This window comes from Electrona antarctica (genome assembly GCF_951216825.1).
Source record: "Electrona antarctica genome assembly, chromosome: 17".
Classification (NCBI taxonomy): domain Eukaryota; kingdom Metazoa; phylum Chordata; class Actinopteri; order Myctophiformes; family Myctophidae; genus Electrona; species Electrona antarctica.
The window spans coordinates 38175421-38202498 of record NC_136798.1 but is presented as its reverse complement, the minus strand read 5'-3'; the positions used below and the strand labels follow the sequence as shown (position 1 = coordinate 38202498).

The 27078-nt window shown below is 43.0% G+C and overlaps 1 protein-coding gene and 1 long non-coding RNA gene across 2 annotated transcripts; one reads left to right on the top strand and one right to left on the bottom strand.

The window, feature by feature from the left end:
• Nucleotides 1–4042: 4042 nt before the first annotated feature.
• LOC306941101 (inactive serine protease 35-like) lies at nt 4043–8945 on the bottom strand (the record flags this gene model as incomplete). Its single annotated transcript, XM_079526407.1, has 4 exons — nt 4043–4480; nt 6595–6960; nt 7464–7760; nt 8562–8945. The coding sequence occupies 4 exons, from the start codon at nt 8943–8945 to the stop codon at nt 4043–4045; spliced, it is 1485 nt and encodes a 494-aa protein (XP_079382533.1).
• Nucleotides 8946–19537: 10592 nt separating this feature from the next.
• LOC306941563 lies at nt 19538–22708 on the top strand. The gene is made up of 3 exons (XR_013792181.1): nt 19538–19668; nt 20034–20191; nt 22651–22708. It is a non-coding gene; the product is annotated as an uncharacterized lncRNA (long non-coding RNA).
• Nucleotides 22709–27078: the final 4370 nt, after the last annotated feature.

Genomic DNA, 27078 nt, shown 5'->3' with positions numbered 1-27078 from the left:
AGTCTAAGTTGCAACTACATGGTTATAACAACAGATGGCAGCAATTCTCTCTAATAGAAAGCAAGGCCAGTCATACCAGAAAAGTGTCCACACAAGACATTGATATTTTCGTTGTTAGGCCTATCTCGTTCTTTTTCATGTCAAGGACAAATTAATATGTATTTGGCCGTGGCCATTTTTGCTCGTTATCAATAAAGCAACCTCATGCTTCCCCTTGCATTATGTGCGACAAAACAGGTGGTATGCATGGGCTGTTGTTGAGTGATATTCAATGAGCACTTCCAAACTCCAACACGTTTTTTTTCAACAAACAAAAATAAATCACCTGCAAGGAATTAGCTCATCATACCATGTCTACAGTGGATCTTTATGAAACAAACACTTATCCTGATAAAAACAGGATAATTCAAGCTTTTCGAACAGCTGCAATGTTGGAGTCTGATGTTGTTTAATACAATCAGATAGGACTTTTCTATTGGATGAATGGGCTGTCAATGGGAAATTGCACTAGTTACCACCTTGCTGGCAAGATGGCAGCGGTGTGCATAAGGTCAATAAGCAATAAGCAACAATATGCACAATAAGCCATATAGAAACATGGAAGACTGAACTTGATAGAAAGAAGACAATGTAATCAACAAATGAACATTGTCCCCTAACCTAACCTCAGTAAAACTATACCTAAACCTAACCTCAGTAAAACTATACCTAATCCTAACCCTAACCCTGACCTCAGTAAAAGTATGTGAAAAGCTATAAGCTTAACCTCAAACACTATGCCAAAACATAAACTTAACCTCACTAACACTATGCCTAAAACTGTAATGGCCGAAATATAACAGATCAAAACAATACAATACAATATTATCCTTTACAAATGGAGAGTTGCATTTAATTGAGCAGTTTTTAAATCACAATTTAATGTTAAAAAGGAAAGGAAAAAACAGCTATTAAGAGTAGACAAAGTCAGACTGTAAGTGAGAAGGAGAGAGAGGGGAAGCCTATAAAATAAAACAAAACACAACAATGCATTATTATAATCAGTGGTGGAAAAAGTACTCAAAATGTTTACTTAAGTAAAAGTATCAATACTGCAATGTAGAAGTACTCTGTTACAAAGTAAAAGTCTGGAATAAAAAATGTACTTGAGTAAAAGCACAAAAGTATCCGTATCAAAATGTACCTACCAAAAGTCGAAAGCACACAATATGTAGAACGTCTTCAAATTATCAGACATTTTTCAATGCAATATGAAAACCTCAGAAACATGTTAACAGAACATTAAGAAGCAAAGCGTCCATTTTGCCAACATTTTGCCAACATCCATCCATCCATTCACTGTGAAATCCTGACATGTAAGAGAGCTCTCCGTGTTAACTAAAGCTGTGGGTCAGAGTGTACACACTATACAAACTGCAGAGGCAGTCTAAGTCCTTCTCCAGATAATTATGTCATAATTATAACATCTGATAAAAAAAAAGAAAAAGAAAAGTATTCAGTGGTGGTGACAAAGTGTATACTGAAGTAAATGCTTAAGTATTCAAAAGTACAAATTACTTTTTCAATATCAATGCATTGCTGTATCGACATTTAGAATACTTTTTTTTAACCGATTCCATGTCGCTAAACGGGAACGTGAGGCTAGTGCCAGTGAAATGCGTGACATAAACAAAGAAGAAGAGCCCCCATCCGGCCGACCCGGAAGTGATTGCCCTCCATTTGGGCCCCAGGCTCGCTAACGGCCATTATTTTTCATAGCGTGACCTCGAATTAATGTTTTTATCAAGCTCTAAACGTGGTCCTTTATCTCAATCTGAGCCCTAAAATGCTTTAGATCGCGTGCGTGCGCGTGCACGAGGAGATTTGGGATATTCGATGACTACACACCATGGGAGCTACCGGAGGCCAACGATGGTTGCTAAAAAATGCTTTCTGGATAAAATTACAAACCTGAGAGATCTCGTGTTGGCAAAAGTGGTTGCAAGCACGAATCCCGAGACTTCGTGTGTGGCAAATATTGTGTTAAGTAAAAAATTAAATAAAATAAAAAAACTGGTGAAGTGAAAATAGCATATCTGTTGTGAGCTTGTAGATCGTCTATATTCACCATTTGAAATTAGGTTTAAATGGGTCATTCATAAATAATTTGGGTCATAAATAAGTTTGGGTCCCAACTAAATACGACTGTCCACCACTGGATTAAAATGATAATTACCAGTGGAAATCTAAAGCCTAATAGCACCAATTACACATTAGTAGAGTTGTTGTCTGGCCACAATCACAAACATTATTATTAGAGAACCATACTGGGTTATTGAGTTTAAAAGTGTTTCAACTGGTCAGCCAAATGAGATATCGGCAAATAAGTGATATTACACTAATTGTAAATATGTTCTTGACGTAATTGTTTATCCCCCAAAATCAGCTTTGCTAATTTGACCTTTGGGATATACAAATAAATTGGTGTGTCCAAAAACCTACTGCACTTTGGCTGTGTAGGGCAGCATATCTCATTGACTCATCATATCACTAAGTAAAATACTTTTAGGTTTGTCCCTAATCGGAAGCTAAAAAAAAGCAAAACGAAAAAAAAGGTCGGGACATCCCGGTGAAGCAGCGAACAGACAACGCCAGCGTCCTCACTTCCCACATTCACACACCATTGGAATTTCGAACCAGTTCAGTGTTCGGATCCCTAAAAGTTCGTTCGGAACTGGAACCAAAAAAAGACTTCTTCTTGAATAGGAACCAAAGTGGGCGCGTGTCACAATTGAGTTTGGAAGATGCAGATGTGATATAAACCATCATAAAAAAGAAAGGACGGAACGGAACCAGTTCTAAGAACCAACGTTATTTTGGTCTATTCTAAAATATCGCTTTGAAGCACCTTTAACCTATAAAACTCAGGATTATACAGATTTAGTCCAGATCTTCTGCAGGTTCTCTCGCAGCTCTTCCACATCTCTTTTAAGGCTCACACATACTCCAGTTTTAGGCGATAGCATATCATCTAAAAAGGTGAAAGTGATGTCACCTCTGGTTCAGATGCACAATCCCTGTGCCTGCAAAACCAAGGGGACCGCCCACCCAACTTCTAGACCAATCAGGGTGATAGCCCAGAGTGAAAGGACTTGTCGATCAGTAAAGACAGAGAGAGATGTCAGGGTGAGCGGTGCAAGCAATTCACCACGGAGAGTGACATAATGTTGTAGTTTTCTAACTTTAGAAAACTACACCGCGGTGATAAGCCATCACCTCAAACTGGAGTATGACTAGGCCTTTACACAGACCATGGCAGGGACGTGCGGAGAGTGTTAAGGCCTATTCATAGTCTGGATTTTCGGTGGTGAGGTGACCACCTCTGTAAAAACCGAGAGAAGGGCTGGAGCGGTGGCGGTGGTTTGCCCTTCACCGCTAGCCTGGTTAATAAACCAGACCGAATCAGCCGTAGCTCTGACCAATTGCGTCAAAGAGAAAATGTTTGAACCCGCCCCCCGGGAAATGAAATCCAAGTGGAGTGTGATATTAGTCTGGCTTATTAGCCAGGCTACTTCACCGCGGCTCGTGACCTCATGTTGTAGTTCGGTGGTCACCTAACCACCGAAAATCCAGACTATGTATGAGCCTTTACAGAGGCAGGGGCTGAAATCCCATAAGAGGGCACCTTTGTCCCAAAGTAGCGAAAATAGCAGATCTACAAGCTCACAACGCGCCGCGCTGCGACGCGTTGAGAGCTTGTAGATCAGATATTTTCGGGGCGCAACCCTGCACTCTTAAAACTGGAGATGCGGTGAACGGAATGGATTTAGAAAACAAATTAGTTCAGGAGACTTCGGAGAAAAAAAAACAATTCTCCTGAATGCTGCCTTCCGGTATGGCATGGAAAGGAGAGGAGGGCATTTGCATTTCTTTCGCCATAGTAAAGGCTGCATTCGTGGTCTGGAGAGGTTCAGTTGTTTTTCAGACGGGTAAAAGGGCAGGGGCTGACTGACGCCCCCTTTGATATCTATCCCTGGATCCCAAACAGCGTGCAGATGGATCCTCACATCTCCTTACACAGACTGGGATCTCCGTGGATCCAGTGGCAGATCTGGGCGTACTTGGCCGGCGTGATCCTCACCGCCACGTTGAAGTCCCTCTGCTCGCCTCCCTCCAGCTCCACCCAGCGGTGCCCCGAGAACACGCCGATCACCCTCCGCTGGAACCTGCCTCGCCCGGCGTCCACCGCACCTCCTCCTCCTCCTCCTCCCGTGGCATCCTCCTCCGCCCGCTGGCGGACGTAGACCCCGGCGCCGGCGGCTCCCTGCCGGGCGTCACACTGCTGGTACATGAGGTCGTCCGACTCCCGGGTGACGGAGCAGAAGCGGTACACCACGCTCTCGCCGCCGGCGCCGCCGTCGTTCGGCGCGCCCTGGTCCGAGTCGTAGGCCGAGAAGTGGATCCTGGCCAGCGGGGCGGCGGCGGCTGGCGCCACGCCCACCTAAGGGTGCATGGGGCGAAAAAAGGAAAAAAGGAAAGGAAGAAATTAAGCACTCAGTTGAGTAGTGCAGTGTAAAACAAATATATCGGGTGCACGGTTCAGGTATAGAGCGTCGCAGTCCCGCCCCCTACCATGGACCAGGAAATTAAACCCAATGCATTTTTCCCATAGACATTTCATAAAGTATTTATTTAAAGACGGTTACGCCACGGACAAAGCCAACTCGAGTCGTGACAACTCATGACAACACAAACAATATTTTGGACCAAACAAATAATTACAAAGAAGAAAAACAACAAAAAAAGTGTTGTAACCTGCCGTTTTTTTCTTCTTTCTAATTATTTTTTCGGCCCCAAAAATTGTGTTTGTGATTATGATTTGTCTCGACTCGAGTTGGCTTTGTCCGCGGCGTAACCGTCTTTAAATAAATACTTTCTGAAATGTCTATGAGGAAAATGAAGAATCATTTCCTGGTCCATGGTAGGGGGCGGGACTGCTACGCTCTATAGAGACAGTCCATAGAAAAGAATACCAGCACTCACTTTATATCCAATAGGATTCTCTTGTGGTGTTTCACCCCTTCAGGCCGGGAACCCATTTTGGGGTTCTGTACAGTATACTGTACACTTGTACAGTATTCCAAAAAATTAAAAGAATTGATGCTGCTATATAAATATTTGAAGTTTTTCAGAAAACGTAGGTCGGGCTTTAGAAGGCGTTTGGGAATGCTGGGGGAATCCTTTTGGATATAAAGTGTGTGCTGGCATTCTTTTCATTTCTACGATGGAAAAATGTAATATCATCATGATATCGTTTTCAAGCTGAATCACGATACGTGATATCGCAATATTTTTTCATGCTGTTTTTATGGTTCCTTCAAGTGATACTCGCACAATACTACCACCACTACTGTACAAGGTTACAAAAACTAAAAGAAAAAGGAGCAACAGACCATTCAGCACAAAATATACGTATTATTTTTGGCGAACAAAACTGTCATTCTGCAGAAGTATTAATTAACATACAGAACTGCAAATCATCAGAATTGTGCATTAAATGGTAAATGGTGCATTTATATAGTGCCTTTATCCAAGGCGCTTTACATACGTAGGTTGTGCATCACATTCACCCATTCATACACCGATGGCGGCGGAAACCATGCAAGGCACCAACCAGCACATCAGGAGCAATTAGGGGTTCAGTGTCTTGCTCAAGGACACTTCAACACTAACTCTGGGGGAGCCCGGGTTCGAACTGGCCACCTTGCGGTTACCATCCGGCCACTACCCCTGAGCCACCGTCGCCCGTCGCCCGTGCATTCACTGTATCGCGATATAAGATATCTCTGAAAAGGCATATCGTGGAGACATTGGGCTCTAATTTCATCCATGCTACCCCTTATCCCTAAACTTTTTTTTTTACTATTTTGAAAAACATTCAAAAATGTTTTTCAAAATAGTATAAAAAGGCAAAATAGTTTAGGGACTATGGGCTCCAATTTTGTCGCAGCCTTTACCCGCAGCGCGGCCCGCAATTCAGCGGCTACGAAGCTATATAGCACTAACGGGCGACGGGTAAGGGATCTATTAAAGGGATCTCTTAAAGCCAAGACTGGTGATTGGTTCAATGTGGTTTAATTCTTGCAACGCCCAAACCACACCTATGCATAATATAACGGGTAACGGAGGTGTTTAAGGGATTTAGACAGGTAACCAAAATACCAGCTTTAGTGGGGGAACACCCTTTCCCCACTCCTAAAACCCCAAATAGTGGCTTTAGAAAGATGAGACAAAACTGGAGCCCTATATCTTGCGCCACCCCTTAACCCTTATCCCTAAACTAATTTGCCATGTTTTTCTTTTTTAAAAAACCTTTTAAAATAGTTCAAATAGCCGATCTACAAGCTCACAATGTCGCGATGTAGATCGGCTAGTTGAACTATTTTAAAAAGTTTTTCAAAATAGTAAAAAAAAGGCAAATACGTTTAGGGATAAGGGATAAGGGTGGCGCAAGATGGAGCCCTAGGGATAAGAGGTTTAGCATGGACAAAAATGGAGCCCATATGGTATCGTCTGGGCGATATTTCTAACCATATCTCCCACCCCGACGCCCACCTCCATGTGCTTCTGCGAGACGCGCCGCTTCAGCTCCAGGAGGGCGTAGTCGTAGTCGGCCGAGACCGAGTTAATGTCGTTGACGTCGGCGCTCGTCTCCGCCGCCCGGATCCAGCCTCGCGGGACGCGGGTCTGTTTGACGCGCGACCAGCGGAACACAGGCTTTTGTCTTTTTTGGGGCTCTGCGTCGTTGGCGGCGGTCGAGCGCCGCGCGCGGTTCAGCTCGGGCGTTTGCCCGTCGCTCGCTCCTCCTCTTCCTCCTCCGTTCGTCCCTCTCATCCGTCGCTCGCCTCGCCCGCCCTTCCTCTCTCTCGCCGGGGCGTCGCCGCCGACTACGCCGTTCCGCTCCGCCGCGCCTCCTTCCTCCTGTTGGTGGAAAAAGTACTCACATTTATTACTTAAGTAAAAGTATCTGTCACTATACTGCAATGTAGAACTACTCCGTTACGAGTAAATGTCCGGGATTCAAAATGTAGCCTACTTGAGTAAAAAGCACAAAAGTATTGGCTTCAAAATGTCATTGTAGTCATGCAGGAAGTTTTCAAATGTTTAACCATCTTTTGAAAATAGCTTGTAGATCGGCTATTTTCAAATGGCCGAAATGTATATAGTGGTTAATGTATGTTTTGTAATAATAATCAAAATCTACAAAGTAACTAAAGTTTTAAAATAAATGTAGTGGAGTAGAAGTACAATATTTGCCTCTGAGACGTAGCGGAGTAGAAGTAAAAGTAATGAAAAACCTCATCCGCCGTCGCAGCTCCTCCCTCTTCGCGTCCTCCTCCTCGCCCACCACCGTTTCTCCTCCTTCCTCCTCCTCCTCTCCTCCTCCCCCCTCCTCCTCCTCGCCCCCCTTCTCCTCCTCCTCCTCCTCCTCCTCCTCCTCGTCTGCTCCTAAGCTGCAGCATGCCAACGCGGAGCCTGCGGGCGCCCGCCAGGTAGTCTTTGCCGTCGTGCACGCAGTGGGCGGCCGTGAGCACGTGCCGGGGCGACACCAGCACGCCCGAGCAGCCCGTGGAGAGGCGCACGGCCGCCGAGAACGGGTAGCGCGTGGTGAAGCGCGAGTCCGAGATGACGAAGCGGCCGTCGGCGCCAAAGACCTGGCGCTTGGTGCGGCGGCCGCCGCCGCCACCGCCGCGTGTCGAGGTGGAGGTCTGGTTGAAGCCCTGCATCAGGGGAAATGTTCAACTGCATTAAGACCTGGAACGCATCTGTGTCACCTTAGCTTTTAACCACATTTTAAGCATTCTTTTATACTTTAGCGTTTAACGTTATAAGAAAAAGTCCTTCTGCACACCTACAATGGACAGGTGCGTCGGATAACTGGAACTGAGAAGTAGAGAAAAAAGAATCCCGCACACTGTCTTCACTGACACAGGCATGTCTGATGAAGGCATGCCTGATGAAGGTCTGACGACCGAAACGTTGCTCAATAAATCTAAACTCAAGTGAAGACAGTGTGCGGGATTCTTTTTTCTATACTTTAGCTGTTGAAAAATAGAAGATTCTACAAGCTCATCACTACAAGCTTGTAGACCTGCTATTTGTTTTTTAAATAGTGACAATGTGTGCAGATCTTTGTTCCTGGAACAACATATTTTCAGATGGGGGGCTCTGCGGCCAATTACATATCATTTTTGGGGTCCTTCACATGAAATAGTTAGAGATGTTATCCTAAAATGACAGAGGGGTCAAGGTTGAACGAAGGTTGTGCTATATGATAGAAATCGGTAAACAATACAAATCTTGTATTTCTTTGTGGATTAATTTATTTTTAGACCCCCATTAAATGACCGGAACTACTTAATATTCACCAAAACCAGACCAGAACTCGATCCCACCACGGGACTCATGGACTCAATGAATACCTTTGCAACCACTATATTAATGGCAAGAATATCCTACAGCTTTAAGTCCAAAAACCTGAACTAACCCTTCAAATAGAATAGAAATAATTTCTATCGTACCTGCACCTGGGTCAGCGTGACCTGGGTCAGCGTGACCTGGGTCACCGTGCGCGTGGCATTCTCGTACAGGGTCTCGTATGCCAGGGCGCTCTCCTGCTGGGCCGGGTCCAGGGGCGGCAGGGCGCTTTGGCACTCAATCCCACACATCCTCCTCTCCGTTCCTCCACCTCCTGTTCCCGCCTCCTCCTCATCCTCCTCCGGCCTCCCGCTGAACACGGGTTCGCTTAAGACCTCCGTGCGTCTGCTCAGCACCAGAGGGAGGCGCTGCCGCGTGCGCCCTGGCGACACGCTGTCGTCACTGTCGCCGTTTGTAGCGGAGGAGGCGGCTGCCGCCACGCACAGCAGCACGCACAGCAGCACGCACAGCAAACGTTGACGGCCCATCTCACTGAATGAGGGAAGGGAGAAAGAAAGAAAGAAAGAAAGAAAGAAAGAAAGAAAGAAAGAAAGAAAGAAAGACATGATAGTGATTAGAGCAGTGGTTCTCAAACATTCTCATGTCAATTAAACCCCCAAATTGATATGTAGGCAATTGGCCACACATCCCTAGCTGAAAATATTTTATATTTGTTTGAACATGGATGCCAATCAATCTGTAACGAGTCCGACCCGGATTGATTCAAATCAGACTTGTTCCGATACCGATACCAGTAACGAAAAAGTATGCCGATACTGCCTTTAAATGCGGGCATCGGTATGGGCGCGTATGCCGGTCTATCCCGTTCCGACACCACGTCATTTTCAAGTGATGAAAAAATGGTTTTGATGCATCTCTAGTTAAAGGTAGATTGTGATAGTAGCCTATACTATCACAATCTACCTTCGGGAGGTCGGGATACCCCTTTTATCCAATCAGGATAGAGAACTCAAGTCAGGATACAGATTAAACAGTGATGACACAAAGAAATGAGCTGGCAAAATTGGAACTGGAACACTATAACATTTTAAGCTCTTAATGGTTACTCTCGCCTGATTGGCTGAAATGTTGTCACCTACCTGAAAATGTAGAGACTGGGAGACTCCTGTTACTGAACAAACACTATAGCAATGATTTCAAAATAAACTTTTTTTTTAACCAAAACATGTCTGTAGGTGTATGGTGTTACTGTGTGTAGGCCTACAGTTTGTCCAGTGTAAGCTATACTGAAAATAACTTTTTGTTTGTTAACCAAAACATATCTGTATAGTGTTTACTGTGTGTACAGTTTGTCCAGTGTACTGACACTGTATACACTATCCTGTGGTCGTGCTGGTTGGCTGGGCTGCCATATTTTCCCCTTGGGGAAATATGGCAGCTGACCAATGAGCGCAAGCTAAGGCCACACACACAGCTGCAGCTGGTCACTCAACCGTGTGCCACACATCTGCCCAGGTGATAATCTAATTATTTACAAATATTAGTTGTTGTTTAGTTTTTTGTGGTTTAATGCACTCTGATTTTGAGAGAGAGAGAGAGCGAGAGAGAGAGAGAGAGAGAGAGAGAGAGAGAGAGAGAGAGAGAGAGAGAGAGAGAGAGAGAGAGAGAGAGAGAGAGAGAGAGAGAGAGAGAAGACAGTCTTCAGTTCAGTTATTGCCGACTAGTGTGCATGGTACATTCAAAGCCAGTAGATGGCGCACAATCAACATTACAACAAAAGGGACACAAAGTCACAACTAAGATGACAGCCATATCAGTCCTACAGCAGGAGCTGTCAGAAACAGGAGATTGTCAATCAACTATGAATTGAGAAATAAACTTGAGGTGTTTGCATTGCATATTATTCATTTAAAATTCAGCGTTGTATCTGCAGTGCTAGCCTATTAAAAGTAGAGGCCTAGGTTTTATTTTTGTATTGCCATGTAGCCTAGTAAGCTCTAACTTTACAATTCGCACTTTTGTAGCTTTTGTCACTAACACCCATGCAGAGAATAACTTATGTAGTTCTCTCACACAAAGAAGGAAAGAAAGAAAGAAAGAAAGAAAGAAAGAAAGAAAGAACCCTTTCAGCAAATGGGAAGCCTATAATAATCCTGAATGGTCTAAAATATGACAGTATAAACACGTATAGCCTAATTAGGCTAAAATAGCCAAATGTATATATTTCTAATTTAACTGTATAGGAAAGAAGACTGCACTCTCAGTGTTAAATATTATTATTGGTAAATAGCTAGTCCAATCACACATCAAAATCAATCAATCATTTCAATCAATCATTTCAATCAATCATTTCAATCAATCAATCAATCAATCAATAATTTCAATAAATCATTTCAATCAATCAATCGCAAATTAGGCGTAAAACATTCCTACCTATAAAACATCCACAAGACAGCTTCCAGTAAATGTTCTTGTACGTTGCAAAGCAGTAGTTGTTTAATTCAAAGTTAAACGCCTCTCTCTCTCTCTATCCAAAAGTTCCAAAGCGTGCGCAACAGAGACGCTTCCATTCCATCGTTGCAATGCTCACAGATAAACTGACCCTGCAGTGCAAGTGCAACGACTGCTGTGCCTGATGTGCGCGCCAGAGAGAGAGAGAGAGACAGACAGTGCAAATACAGCATTATGGTTTGTACTTCACCGTACGACGGTGCGGCGAGCCGAAAATAGCCGATCTACAAGCTCACGACGCGTCGCGGCCGCGACGCGGCGTGAGCTTGTAGATCGGCTATTTTCCGGGCCCTGGTATTTTATTTAGGGAGTGATGCAGCAGTCAGAGATGATGGTGATGATATGACACTCCCACACACACACATCACGCCTAAAGAGGCAGCCAACAAAACAGCATGGAGGATCATGCATGAATGCTGCAGGGTTTCATCCTCTGATGTGACGATTTGTAAATATGTCTCTAAATGTTTTTGATGATTTGAACATGGTGGACCCTATTGGAAACAAGTGTAATGCTTAATTGGGTCGTCCACTCACAGTTAACAGCCTTTGTATTGAGTTTGTGCTTGAAATGTACTGTAATTCTGCAAACTGTTAATACATTTTTCAATCAATCAATCAAAAGGCTTACATGTCTCAGAGGCAAAAGCAAAATTAACAGAACATGTTGCTTCCCCCCCCCCCCTCCCGCATCAAATTCCACCAATAAATATGTATATTAGTGGGCAGTGCATGGGGGCAACAGCATATAGAAGTAGCCTAATTTTAGATAAACCTATAAATGGTGAACTAATTTTAGTGTCTGTGGTCTGGCAACAAAATACTGCCTTTGATTTGTGTGTGTGCAACTGCAAACTGTGCATGTGTTCATAGTGCGTGCGTGAGGTCATAGCCTACATTGCACGCAGCACGTGCACACACACGCACACACACACCCTTCCTCTATGACTCCTTGATTATATCCGTATACACAAACAAGACACACTGGCACGAGCATAAATACACGCGTTTAAGCAGGCCGCAGGCCAGGGCCGGATTTAGCCAGCCCCACTCAGGTGGGCAGACAGAATTGTCTCCGCCGGCGTGAGTGGGGTGTGAAACCCACATTAGGTGGGCAGGAGGCACGTTTGGGTGGGCTATGCCCACCCCTGCCCCCCCCTAGAACCGGCCCTGCCGCAGGCACATCCACATGCTAGCACATGCACAACTTTGAGAATACTCAACCTGGCATCACTATTTTGTGCACGTCATGACAGGTGGCATAGGATCTAGGTGAAATACAATAAACATACAACAGACAAATTGTTGTGTCATTGCGTCAAAAACGGGCAAAACGATGAATCCGCTTATGTTTTTTTACATTGGTGCAGAGCATGTCAAACAAGTCACATGGAATCCGATTATGTGGCTTAATATTGTGCCTGGTCTAAAACGGATTCCATGTGACTCGTTTATGTTTAGACTTTTTTTTTATACAAATCAGATTCCAATCTTGACGTGGCACAGATCTGATTCAGGCTGGATTTGGCTGCCAGTCTGAACACACAGACACTGTGACAGAACCGATCTCACTTGCTAATGCAGTGTGAACGGTCGGGCCAAAAGATCAGATTTGAGAAAGAAATCAGATTTGAACCGGATTTGACTGGATGTGACTGCAAAAACAAACAACTCAAACCCTGCCACACAAACTAAGAACCAGCAACAAATGCCAGACAGCGTGGCTACTGGCTATATAGTCTCTGGGGGTCGTTAAGGACGATCGGGCACAGGTGAGCTTCACAGGTGAATCAACTCAGAGGAACAAGGCACTGCATGGGCAGATCCAGAGCCATATAATAGAAGAGTTGCGTTATTGAGGGGGCACAGAACAGACCGGTCACGTGATCCCGGAAGCGCTCGGGCGCACAGCTGCACTCTCATGGAGAGCCTGATTAGGGGCAGCCTGGGGGGCTCCGTCTTTTTAGCAAATCTAGAACTTCCTGTTTGAGAGCTAGCAAATTTAAGACATCCGGTTGCTTTCAGAATAAAAGCGTCGTAAATTAAATAAGTATTACATTACATTATTAGTATTATTATTACATTACAGTTATGGTGAAGACACACATTATGTTTCTGTGTAAAAATAAGTAATTAAATAACGTTAAAAAGTTGTAAACTGTATGCCTTTTTCTTTCCATTGAAAGTGTACACTGTTATATTAGCAATGATTAATTAAAAGGTATTTAAATTTGCTAGCTCTCAAACTCTCTAGATTTGCCAAAAAGACGGAGCCATTTGGATCCATGCAGTCTGTCAACATCCGGTTCAGGAACTGTCCCTAATCGCCGTCCCCAGTAGCGCTAGATGCCGCCATTACGCAGGCCCCATGAAGTCAACGGAGTTTGCAGAACTCTGTCTTTTCTAAGGCTCTGGGCAGATCGAGCCTTCTATTAGACTAGAGAGTTTGCGTCACCTCCGTTCATTTCATTGGGCCAGTAGCCCAGTACCAATGGTCGGCTCTTCTACATAGACATCTATTGGTGAATAGTGACAAGTCTATGGGCGTTTGTCACTATTTTGAGTTACATGAACGACATGTCCGGTGCTGTTTTCTGCCCACTCATTGGCGCAACTCTCTAATCACTCAACTACATTTACTGGAAACCTTAGTTAAACGTTACTTTCTACCAGATTTAGATTCAGAAAACCCGTTTCTCATTTCTCATTACCAGAGAGGGGGACAAATATGTGTGACAATGTGACAAGTGAAAAAACGTCAAATGAAACCCTAAGCGCTGCTGTGAGTTTAAGTATAGACATGTGAGGGATTTTTCCCCTGCTTGCTTTACATTTTGGAGAATCTGATAAACAGCATACAGTACTCATAGTAGCCTATAACTCGACTGTGATTGGACTAGTTTCAATATCCACATTTTGGGCATGCGTCGATCCTCATGGGCGTTCAAACAATTTAGACTTAACAATTGACAGAAATAGATCAGCTATATTATTATTTATGAGGCAACGGTCATATGATGAAGTATAAATCAAGTTTAAGTGGATACATTTTTGGGGGAAATGTTTACATTGAGTTATGATATGACTACAGCATTAATGGTTTATTCCCTGAAGAAGACCTCCTAGGTCGAAACGTTGGATTCTTGTCAATAAATATACAGCATCGTGGCTACGTGTGTGCGGCCTTTTTCTCTTGTTTACATATGTAAGGTCATTCCCCATACATTATGAAATTATGTTAGGTGGTGGATGGGGCCCTATATTATATTTTCGCCATGCGCCTCTATTTTGAAAAAAAAAAAACATTTTAAAATTGTTCACCTAGCCGATCTACATTGACAAATGTTTTTCAAAATAGTAAAAAATATATAAATAAAGCAAAGAAGAACAAACCAAACAATCTGCCTATCTCAGTTTCACCAACAGCCAGATTTAATCAACTGAAAACCTTTGATCAGGCTGCATCGTCAAAGGACTGTGAGTCAGGCCTTTGTGCTCTATGAAAACTGTTGTCATGTCACAGCTCTTACTCATTCCATGTTTGTGTTGCATATAATAATGTTGTGACATAATAACAAAATGGGGACACTCCATCATCTTGCATGCTGAGGAAGGATGGTGGTGTGTCTGTAGGGATCCTTATTAAATTGAATGGTGTCATCATGTCTGTTATGTTATTGTTATTTGAACTATGTTGTTAAACTGAATGACACACATTACTATACAGCCCATAAAATACCCGATTAAATGTGATTCCTGCATGAATAACAATTATGGCCCTATGAACTATTATTGCTAACAACACTATCCTTTTTATTTTACCTAATGCATAAAACTATGCATAATAACATGTTCAAAATGTGCATGCTTAATTTACACACTTAATTTAAGTCTCTGTGTGGAATATCTGGGTGGGGCATTCATTTCCAACTTGCATCTTTCCATGTAGGCCGAACGGTAAGCCCAACAGGCACCGCTCTAGTATTACTTAAAAATAGCTGATAGAATAGATAGATATGATAGATATATAGGGGAGATGAACCACTTTTTGCTGAAGTTGTCCTGGAAGCAAGGCAAAATGAGATGGCAGTAAAATCTAATGATATACCCATATTTCAGGATGTCTTCTATCAATTGAAATGATGAGTAAGCATCTATGACAAAGGGCCATGAAAACATGACCCTGTCATGTGGCTTTATTTGCCCCAGGTAAGGGGTAAGTTGATCCAAGTCGAGGGATAAGTTGAACCACATGATATTTTAATGTTAAAAGCTTAAACTTGAACAGATAATGTATTCACTTATCGATAATAATATAATAACAGTTTTCCCTTTTGCAAATCGTCTTATGTATTTAAAGGACCAAGCAGTCCTGAAAGGACTTGGTCCTTTTTTGGAATTGCTATTTATTTTCTTCCGCCAAAAATAGCAGTTCTGGATGAACCGTGCAATCGGTTTTCGCGAAATTTGGAGATATGTTAGAGGGCCATGCCAAACGGTGAGGATGCGAAGCCCACAACCATTGGCCAAAGGGTGGCGCTATATTGAAAATGCTAACTTTGACCACGCATAGCTCATGAACCATTTGACCATCGGCAATGAAACCTCGACACACATATGCGTCTCCTCATGCCGAACAAGTTCCATGCTGATACTTTTGACCTCTGACCTCTAGATCACCCGCCATTTTGAATTATATGAAAATCAATTAAAATGCATCTCCTCCCAGGATCTTTGATCAAAATGCACGAAAACTTCTACACGTGAACTTTGGACCTATACGGACATGGGAAAGCATAGTACGTTTTTTTAAGTGAAAAAATTAAGGTTTTATGAGCCAATAAAAATTGCCGTTTTGTGAAATGTTGTCTTTACTTTGTGGCTTTGCTGACCTCTGCTGGTCTAAAGTGCCTCACCTGTCAATCACCTGACAGTTCTGGCTGCCACACCCTTAGTCAGCTGTTCTTGATTAGTTGCAGGCTATATATGTGGACCTGTGGCCAGCAGCTCATTGTCTCCCAAACACCCAAACTGAACAGTTGTGTTCCCTTTTTGTTGCTGTTATTAGTTAAGTTTCAGATGGGCTGGTCGTAAATATTCTTGTCCATCAGTCCCTGTTTTGCAATGCAGGATTTTAAATAAATGTGTAATATCTTTGTAAACTTTTGATCTGACTTTGTGTCCTTTTATGTTAGCCCTTGGTTGAGCCAAGTTTAAAGGGCCGTAACAATGCTAGAAACTGATTTGTTTAGTGAGAAACATGTATAAAGAACTTGATCCTGATCAAATCGGGTTCTTTACTCAAGAATTGATAGATTATTTGATGTGGTACAACAGTGATTTTGAAACAAAGACTGATTTGGACACCTGGCCTTTCAGTTCAGGTTTTTTGTGTCCTGAAAGGATTCCCTTGCATGGATGGTTCTGGTATGGTACCCAGACCTGGCGAGCCGACCCGGAACTCTGAACCTATAGATTTAACCCTTCAAGAACCCGTACCTGCCCCCTATTATAAAAAACCGACCCTGTCACAATTCCATGGTCTTTTTCTCAAGTTTAGTCTTCCATGTTTCTTGTGCATATTATTCTTATTGCCTTCCTGCTTGGTCCGGCCTTATCGCTGCTTGCAGCGATCCTTTTCTAGTTGTTTATTTATTATTTAAACAATATTAAGACAATTAAATAATGTTTGTTATTCAGAACCTTATATTTGCAAATTGCAATATTGTTAATACAATATTGCAAACTTCTCTTAAATGAGTACATGCAAATTAAAGGTCATTCAGTATAATTTGAGTAGCAAAGACTTAATAAAAAAATATGAATAGTGATTCCCATTGACTCAATTTACCCCCAGACATTGGTTAATTTTACCCATAGCCACCATTTTAGAAAACAATGACTAGAATAAGCTACTTCAGACAATTTATTTGCTAAATGATTCACATGGTTCTATCCATTGGCAAATCATCAACGTGTATGATATTACATTTTAGATTAGGTACATTTTGCTTTGTCATTTTACATGATGTCGAAATTTTACTTAAAACCGACAAAAAACTGTTTTTTGTGTAAAAGAATGTTTTCTACTTTCCCCGTGTGCTTCCAAACTTCACAGCCAGGTGTAAATGATGGATGCTTACTAGATTTAAGGTCACATGGCAACACAGTTTTCTAGTTTTCTAGATAAAGGGGGTGGTTCAACTTACCCGCTGGCTCATCTTACCCGTTCTCCCCTATGAAGGGAAATATTATTGCTGCTAGTAATAATAGCTCATGGAATCATTTGTCATCAATTGTCATTAATATTTTAGCCCAGAGAGTTACACTGAATTACATTTTTATTTTTTACACATATTAATGGATTGGTTAATATCCTTGTTCTTGATTTTCAGGACCTTATTTCAAGATATGGTAAAATTATTTTGAGATCTGCCTGTAGAGCCTACGGTTCCCTGGTGAACAGACTCAACGGTTAAAAGATCATCCCATTCTTAGCTGGTTTCCGGAATGCTCCTAACCGAATAGTGTCACACCTATTATGATCAATTACATTCTCAGAAGTATACGCCTTTGGCAGGAATGACAGCCTAGAATTGGACTGGGATGCTATTTGGGATAATGTATCTGGTGCATCAAAATCCGAATCACCAATATACATTTGAAGTTTTGTCACAGAGCATTATGTAACACCCAGAATTAGGCATCGAATGAGATTGGCATCCATATTTACATTCTGTGCCCCAGGACCTTGGGCTCTTCTGTTCATTCAGTATGGGAAATTGGGAATATCCGTGGGTTTTGGAGTTCTGGGGTAAGGTTAAAAATACTTTAACGGATCTAAAAAATAATATATAGTCCAACGCTGAAAACCTCCATGCACATGACATTTCCAAAACAATGTCCAGAGTTTTCTGGACATTTGCCTATCTGGAACTGTCGTCGGCAAGGATTCATCTTGCCCAACAGGGCAGGATTTCAGTGTGGACAGACCTGATCTGAAAGACCTGGATGTGTTGTGGGTTGATTATTTAGTTCATAGGATGGTGGAGGGAGGGAGGGTTGGGAAGTGATGGGACAGAGGAGGATATTGAGTTCAGTTAAGTTGATTTAGGACTTGAAACTTATTGTCTTGTTCGAAAAATCTATTCAAATTGAATGAGAACAGATAAATAACAGTTTGCAGTACAAATATTAATGGGTGAAAAGAAGGGCATGAGTTGATTTATTTAAAATTATGTAGTTATTTATTAGTTTTTTTTCTGTTTTTTGGATTGCCTCCGGACAACACATTTGCACATCTCTCAGTCTTTGAACCATGCACACTCACACTCACACGCACGCACGCACGCACGCAAACACACCAAACGTACGGCCTCATTGGCCTGTTGGCCTTCCTTGGCCGACAGGCGAAACAAACACCTGTTTATTTTTAAGGCAATTGATGGAACTTTACCATATTGTACGTTAAATCTCTGCTGGATTTGAATCCTCTGACACAGTTTAGGACACTCCAGTGGCTGGTTCACACTAAAGGTCCCCAAGTAAACAACGTGTTGAGGAAAACAGCGTTTTGTCTTAATGCCAGAAAAGACAGACTGTGCACCCACTGCACACACAATGAGGGAAACTGAACAACACTTCCGCACCACTTGCCCACTAGTGTACCAATACATCAGAGACACGTATACTTTTCACAGATTACAATCAGCCAAAGAGAGTTTTGTGACAAAACACCACCATATCTGCTGGGTGAAGGAAAAAAATGTGCAAAGCAAACAAAGCAGCAAGACGTGTGAGGACTGAGGAACAACCACAAGTTTATCCTAACTTCCTACATGGATGTATAACCTTTTTTCTGCAGCATAATTTGTATGGTTTTGTAAGATACAGATAGTTTTCCGTTTATAGTATACACTGACACCACGGCGCGTAAACAGCGCCTCAAACTGTGACTCCGCCCACAACCGGGGGAAGTTGTGATTTGCGCTCGTTCACTGCAATGCAATTTGCGGCATTTTCAAAACAATATTGAGCAGAGTAGCGATTATCAAACGTATTTGCAATGCCATACGTTGAAAGATCTGTTGCCCGTGGACAAGGCACGCTACCTCCGCAAGTTAGATAGCATTGGCATAGATGTTTGTCCGTATGTGATTAAGGATTGGACCAAGTTGCATTGGCAGCCATAGAACATTCTTACCCCAGGCTAAAACCGGATGTGACGTTTTTGGGCGTTCCTGTCTAGCGTGGTGTCAGTGTATTCTTATTTTTCTCCCCACAAAATAAGACAGACATAAAGGAAATACAGGATAGTTTTGTATAAGTTGCAACATAACACAGCTCTGTTTAAACGTTTATTTTTTCCACACGTCTTATTTGGATTGTTTTGTTCCACTTTTGCTTATCAATATAAGTTTTATCATGCCATTAACGCCCTTTAGAAAGAGAGAGAGAGAGAGAGAGAGAGAGAACACTTTGATCAAGCTGATTGTCAGAGAGATACGTACTGTATGTAAATTATGATTGAATCAGCTGAGAAGGTTCTTGATCAGTCTGCATATCAAAGAACTGTGTTTGAGCAGCAGCACAATATAAACAGCACATCATGAACCTCAGTTCATACATCGAGGCTTGAGGACTTGACCGAATGGATGAGCCGTCATAACTACTACAACACTTACTGTTGAGAGGTATAGTTTCTTCCACCCCACTGCTGTTGGATATCCTACTAGTCAAGTAAGTAAATAAGGGCTTGGGCTTTTCCTTTTTCCATGGAAGTGAATTGTTTTCTTTGTGTTACAATCGGTGTTTTGAGAGCAAATTTTGATTTACTTTTAGTCATAGTCTTTTGACAAAAGAAATCACTTAGTTTTAGTCATAATTTAGTCCTCTGAAAATGCTTTAGTGTTGGTCTAGTTTTAGTCGACTAAATATCATATGATTTTAGAAATCATATGATATCAATCAATGTTCAGAAATGTTCAAAAATATTTAGATTGAAAAGATCTGGGCATGAAGATTGTCTATTTTTGTGGTACACTGGGGAGAATGCCTCATTTTGGAATGAAACCTCACATGTGTTTTTCTTGTGATGTGTGCAGGTTGAGCGGGGCATAAAGGACAACCACTAGACTTTGACGCAGGCGACAGAGGAGTGTTGCGCTATCGCAGAGCCCTGCACCACCCTCCCTGTGAAGGAAGCACCAATGGCACAGTACCAAGAAGGCCCAGTCGAATATGGGGAGCTCACTGTCCTGGGGTATGAAACACTCATTTCACACTGAATAGACTCTATGGGCAGCAGCCATATTGGAAAGAAATAGGGCCTCGACATTCTTATACTTCCTCCACGGGTCTGACCAATTATTACTAATTGAGGATGTCTTACAGAGTCAGGGTGCTGATATTGTGCATGTTGGTTCTCTGCATGGAAACGCTCTGCTACACCAGTGGGTCTCAAAGTGTGTACATCCAGATCTAGGTACTCTCATGGGGGTTCCAAATGACATCTTACTGGTGTTTAACTATACATATGGAACCAAATGGACATGCAATGGTTGCTTTGATCAAAGCTCTGACTACTCTCAAGCCCAGTTTATTGAAGAAATGCAATGTTGTGGTTCGAAGAACTTTTGTATTGTTATACTTTTTATTATGTATTAGTTTGTAATGATAATAATTCAAAGATGAGTGTTTTTCAAACCACAACATAATTATTTTTTGCTTTTTTTGTGGCTTTCTATCGATTTATCGATTTTTAACCGGGGCGGGCGGCGGGGGCATTCGGGTATAATAGTTAAAGGACAACTTTAGTTTTTTTCAACCAAGGTTTATGTTTTAGGTTGTTATTAGATCAAGTAAAAGATGAGTGTTATTTTTTTTCATTTGCTCCTTTCTTTCGTTTTAGGGATTTTAGCTATTTTTGGGGGGCGGGGGCATTCGAGCATGGGGCTAAATATGTATTTATTTACACAATTTTATAGCGATTTATTTTTTAATTATTTACTATAGTTCTACTAGACCCCAGGAAATTACATTTGGCCACAAAAGATCACAGGATCTACTGAATGTGAAGGGGTGACAAACTGTGTTGAGCCATGCAACACAGTATGGCAGCCCCCTATAGTATACCCCTTCACATTCAGTAGATCCTGTGATCTTTTGTGGCCAGATGTAATTTCCTGGGGTCTAGTAGGACTATAGTAAATAATAAAATAATAAATCGCTATAAAATTGTGTAAACAAATACATATTTAGCCCCATGTTCGAATGCCCCCGCCCCCCTGTCAAAAACAGCTAAAATCCCTAAAACAAAAGAAAGCAGCAATTGAAAAACAAACTAGAAAAAGTGCCCTTCTGGGCACAGGTCTCCACCAAGAGGATAGGAGTGTGTGTGTGTGTGTGTGTGTGTGTGATGTTTGGCAAAATGTTTAGGAGCAATAAAAACGTGTTTGTGTGTGTGTGTGTGTGTGTGTGTGTGTGTGTGTGTGTGTGTGTGTGTGTGTGTGTGACGTTGCTTGGCCTGTTGTAGTGCCACCATGAGGCTGATTTGAAAACTGTCAAGTGGCATTTCTTCCAAAGCCTAGTGGGAATATGCATGCACAGTTTCACCACAATCGGACGCTGCGTTGAGTAGTTGTGGCGATTTGTACAAAACGGGTACAAAGCGGGCTACTCCTGAACGTAGCCAATGAGGGTGGATTATGAGAAATCAAACAAACCCGTCTTGATCACATGACTATGAAGAGCATGTTTACCGATTTCCGTGACATTTGGATAAAATCTGAAGGAGTAATATTAGAAAATGTGTTTTACATATGTCGGCCTCCTGGTGGCGCTATAAAGAGCAGATGTGAAAAATTTCAGGCAAAGGTTTTTCCTTGGCCTCTAGGGAGTTGGCATACAAAGTTATCCACAGATCCGTGCAGTTAGATGTAAAAACACTTATCGGCCAGTTATAGCGCCACCATGAGGCTGAGTTAAATGTTCATTTGGCATTTCTTCCTCGGCCTAGTGGGAATGTGTGTGCACAATTTCACGGAAATCACACGATGTGTTCATGATTTGCAGCATTTTGTTTGAAACTGAGCACTCCTGCGAACTTTGGAAGCCAATCTTAGCCAATCAGGATGGAGTCTGAGAAATCTGAAAGAACCCTTTCGTTGAATGGCTCTAGAGAGACTGTGTACCAATTTGTGTGATGTTTGGACAAAATCTGTAGGTGTACTGTCCAAAAACTTGTTTTGCACAAAGCAGCCTCCTGGTGGCGCTATAACAGGCCCTTCTGGAAATTTTGGGGCAGAGGTTCATCGTTGGCATCCAGGGAGGGGGAGTGCAAAATCTGGCATCGACCGGGTTAACGGTGCCGGAGATTAGCTGTTGATGGACGGACGGACGGATGGACGGACAGACACACACACACACACACACACACACGGACGGACGGACGAACGGAGTGCAAAACATACTCTCTCCCCATGCCTTCGGCCTGGTGGAGACAATAACACTCATCTTTTACTTTCTCTAATAACAACCTAAAACATGAACCTTGGTTGAAAAAAACTAAAGTTGTCCTTTAAGACTTTTGCATGTTTTTTGTCTCTGTGAGGCCGAAAGCAAGGAGTGCCAGGGCAGAACCTCTTCACATCTTGTCACATCAATGGAACTTTCCACAGCAATGTTGCTTTATTATGAACCCCAGCGATCTTCTCTTCACAGGCCCAACGGGGACGAGGCCAGGATGAGACGCCACTTCGCTTTGCGCCAGAGACCCAGGGCCAACGGCGTGAAACCAAGCGCGATACACATGGGCGGCAATCAAGTAAGAAAATGTGTAACTTGTTCTTTTGAAGCAAGTATACTCAGTACTTTAACGTGCACATTTGACAGAGCAAACTTCCACCTGTGGTTGAGTAATATTTGACCAGGAGTATCGATGTTTTGACTCAAGTACTACTGAGGTCGAGTGCTTTGTCCATCACCGGTGGTTTCTAACAAGGAACTTCTCTGTTATGTGTTCCATAGGCTATCAGCATGGGGGACCAGCACAGCGTATCCTACTTTGTTTCCACAGTCTCCACGATCACCGTGGAATACGCTCCTGACACGAATACGGACATGTTTCAGGTCTGTATAGGATCCATTATGCACTACATACATGCGATTCACAACCATGTGGGCTGTGAGGATATTGGAAGAGAAAGAAGATCCGCACACTAGTTTGTAGAGCTCCAAGACTTACTTTAAGTAAATTGCAAAGTTTCGACCTACTAGGTCAGGCAAATATTTGCCTGATGAAGACCTAGTAGGTCGAAACGTACTTAATATTCATCATTTTAAACATGTAAGCAAGGGAACAGAAGAGACTCTTCACCAGTCTAAGCATGCTCTTGGTCTGGGCTTCAACACGACCTCAACAGGCCTACCAACAATTTTAGCGCAGATCTTAATTTGGCTATAAAGTTTGTTTTTTACATGCTCTAGATTGGCTGTTGTGTGTGTGTGTTTGCCTATAACAGATCGGGCGGTCTACGAGTCCCTGCATTGACTTTGTGGTGACGGACACGGTCCCAGTCTCCGACAGCCCGTCAGCCATCCCACGGTTCGGTTGCCGCATCGTCTGCCAGAGGAGCCCACCCCACAGAGCGCGAATCTACGCCGCCGGCTTCGACTCCAAAAACGGCATCTTCCTGGGTGTAGGTTATAAAACATCAGATCAAATGTCTCATACACAAGTGTGTCCGTGTGACTGTGTGCAGGCCATGTTTTTGTTTTTACATTTTTATCCCACGATTTTGCAACCCATTTTTTCACCCAGTGTCAATTATCTAATGTAATCCTGGGCGCTACACTTCCTCTGCCGGGGGGGGGGGGGGGGGGGGGACTGACCTCATGCTTCCTTCTATGCATGAGGAGTCCAAGATGCTTCTTTTCACCTGATAGGGGGGAGTTTCCCCGGTTGGACGTAGCGCATGGAAGGAACACGTTATTCCGACCAGTTCCTTTCCCCTCCATCAGGCGCCCCGGCTGGCCAGAGGTAGTTTAGAGACCAAGATTACTGCATGTTTTTTGTGAGGGTACCTACCCTAGGGGACACTGGGAGAACATGCAAACTCCACACAGAAAGGCCCTTTCGCCAACCCTGCCTCGGGTTTGGGAACTGATGACGCAGAGGAAAGAACATGTCCCCAGCGTCCCCAGCAGGAATCTAACCCAGGACCTTCTAGCTATGAGGAGATAGCACTACCGACTGTGCCACCGTGCCCGAACATAACTTGTTTCATTAATTGATTAAAAATCAACAGCTCGAAAATAGGCAATCACAGCGCATTGCAATGCGGTGTGTTGTCAGTTTTTAGATCTGCTAATTAAAAAAGAAAGTTTGGTGCCGATATTGTTGTACTTTTTTCAAGTAAAACATTTAATAGGCCTACAGGACTTTTCCTTCTGACACAGTATTTTGTGGTATTGCTGCTTGCTGAATCAGAGGATTCTTTCAACATACTGTCTTCCTTCCTTCCTTCCTTCCTTCCTTCCTTCCTTCCTTCCTTCCTTCCTTCCTTCCTTCCTCAGGAAAATGCAGTTAAATGGAGGACGCGCGATGGACAGATGGACGCCCTGACCACCAACGGCGTGCTGGTGGCGCACCCCTTCCCGCTCCATTGCTTCCCTCATGAGTCACACCTGCCCGGCCCGTGGAGGGAGATCTCTGTGTGCGGCAACGTGTTCGCCCTCCGGGAGACCCACGCGCCTCAGCAACAGGGAAACAGGGTGAGGACTATATACACAGCATACATGTTCACAACAAACAGTAGGCCTATACACGTGCACAGACAAAAAAAATAAAAAAATCGAGACCAGTGGTTCTCAACCAGTGGTCCAGGAGGGGGTTCCAGGTGGTCCCCGGCTAAATGATGTAGAGTTGGTAACCAAATGGACCCTTATATAGATCTTTAACTCTTCAGAGCGTGAAATGGAACCAAATGTAAGGGTCGCTCTCAATAGTTACATTATTGCTAAACATCTGCATTACTTAAAGGGACACTTTCCTGGGGATCTTTGTGTGTGTAATATGTGGTTTTACATATTTTAGATTTTAGCAGTGAGCCCAGTGTCTCTGATGTCATGGACACTGTGCTCACTTCCTTCCTGGACTACAATTCCCATAATGCTTTGGTGCACTGCTCCTCCTTGTGGATAGGGGGAGGGCTGTCTTACTAGCCCAGTGACTACATGTTGAGAGCCCAGTGTCCATGACATCAGAGACACTGGGCTCACTGCTAAAATCTAAAATATCTAAAACCACATATTACAAACATAAAGACCCCCAGGAAAGTGTTCTAAATCTTCTAAACGTCAAAACATATATTATTTTGCAAAAAGGGTGAAGTGTCCCTTTAATCTCTCCTAATGCTACCAACATCAATCCTACAGCATGGGATTGTGGACAAGTTTTCAAAGAGGCTAAATCTCATCAAATCCCGAATAAATAGTGGGCCTTGATACAACAATGGTTGAAAACCACTGATCTAGATATAGTTGGCGGTGCACAACATTGTGCGTCTGACAACGCACCTCTTCAGTCTCCACCTTTATAGCCCACAGCACTTCCTGTATAGCACTAGTACTGTAGACTAGCGTCGCAGTCCCGCCCCCTCGAGAGACCCGGAAAATAAATCTCTGTTCATTTTCCTCATAGACTTTACAAAAAGTATTTATTTAAAGACGTTTACGCCGCGGACAAAGCCAACTCCTGTCATGACAATAAACACAATGGTTTGGACCAAAACGGCAGGTTACACTTTTACACTTTTTTTTACACGTCTTTCTTCTTTGTAATTATTTGTTTGGTCCAAAATATTGTGTTTGTTGTCATGATTTGTCACGACAAGAGTTGGCTTTGTACGACGCTTATAAGGTCTTTAAATAAATACATTTAGAAATGCATAGGAAAAATGCATTGGGAATTATTTCCTGGGCCTGGTGTCGTAATGAAAGGGGGCGGGACTGCGATGCTCTATAGCCTCGACCACCTTGCATGTGTGGCGAGGTGGAAATGGTAAAATATAGAGAGTGTAGCCAACTACGCCACCTGGAGGCAAATAGAGCCCAGGAACTCTAATAAACACTTATAGTTGCAACAGGTTCGTATACCAAGGTTGAGCAGAGTAAAACTAGAAAGGCAGGGTGCAATAACAGATGTATTGCTATAAAAAGGATTAAACATAAAAATAGTACTGTATCCGGTTATGGGAGTAAGACAATGTTCATTTTGTTCTTTCTCCTGGGGTAGGGAACAGTCCAATCAGTCCATATATTCCTTAATAGCAGCCTTCCGTCTTCAGTTCTTCTGGGGGGGTCCTTAAGGGTCAAACAAACAACTTACATCAGTGGGTTTGGTCTATTATTGCCTATTTGGTCTCTCAGTTGCAAAACACAGCACACAAAACAATAAGAACTAAATAAAAGTTACAATATAAATACATGCACAACGACCAGGCCAATAAAAGATTCCAAACAGTGAGTAATTGTCTCAGTGGCTGACAAACAAAAGATAAAACTATAACTAAAATCGTCCGTTTAAAACAATAATCAGTAACACAGTGCACACGCTGTCAGGTTCAACTTCAAGGGCTACAGAGGGGTATTTAGCTTTGAAGAGGGGCTAGTCGAGACTCGGCCCCTCTGCTGCGTTGAACTGGCGTCCCCTCTTTCACAGCCTGCCACCTCGGTGGAGAAAACGTGCACGCCGACACCGCCGATCCACAACCTGGACGTCCAAACTGGCTGCTCCGTGGCACGTATTTGTTGTTCGGCTGTCTGCTGTTCCTCCGTCTTTCCCCGACGCTCTAATCCGTATACTGTAGTCTGTAGCGTTCTCGTGCGGCGTCTCTCCGCCTGTTTGTCTCACTCGGGCACCTGTCTTTGCACAGCCGTCGCTGGTTCGTAATAATGTCTTCTGTGATTGCATGATCCGCCATCGTTGCCATGGGAACTGTTCTTGGGGCAGTAACAGAGCGTACATTGTGCACAAGCAACTACTGTCACACCAATTCAAACAAATTACACACCTAACTTGTAAAATAAATGATAACACATACAGTGGCAAAACTGACCCCACCACACATGCATGCCGTATGCAAAGGA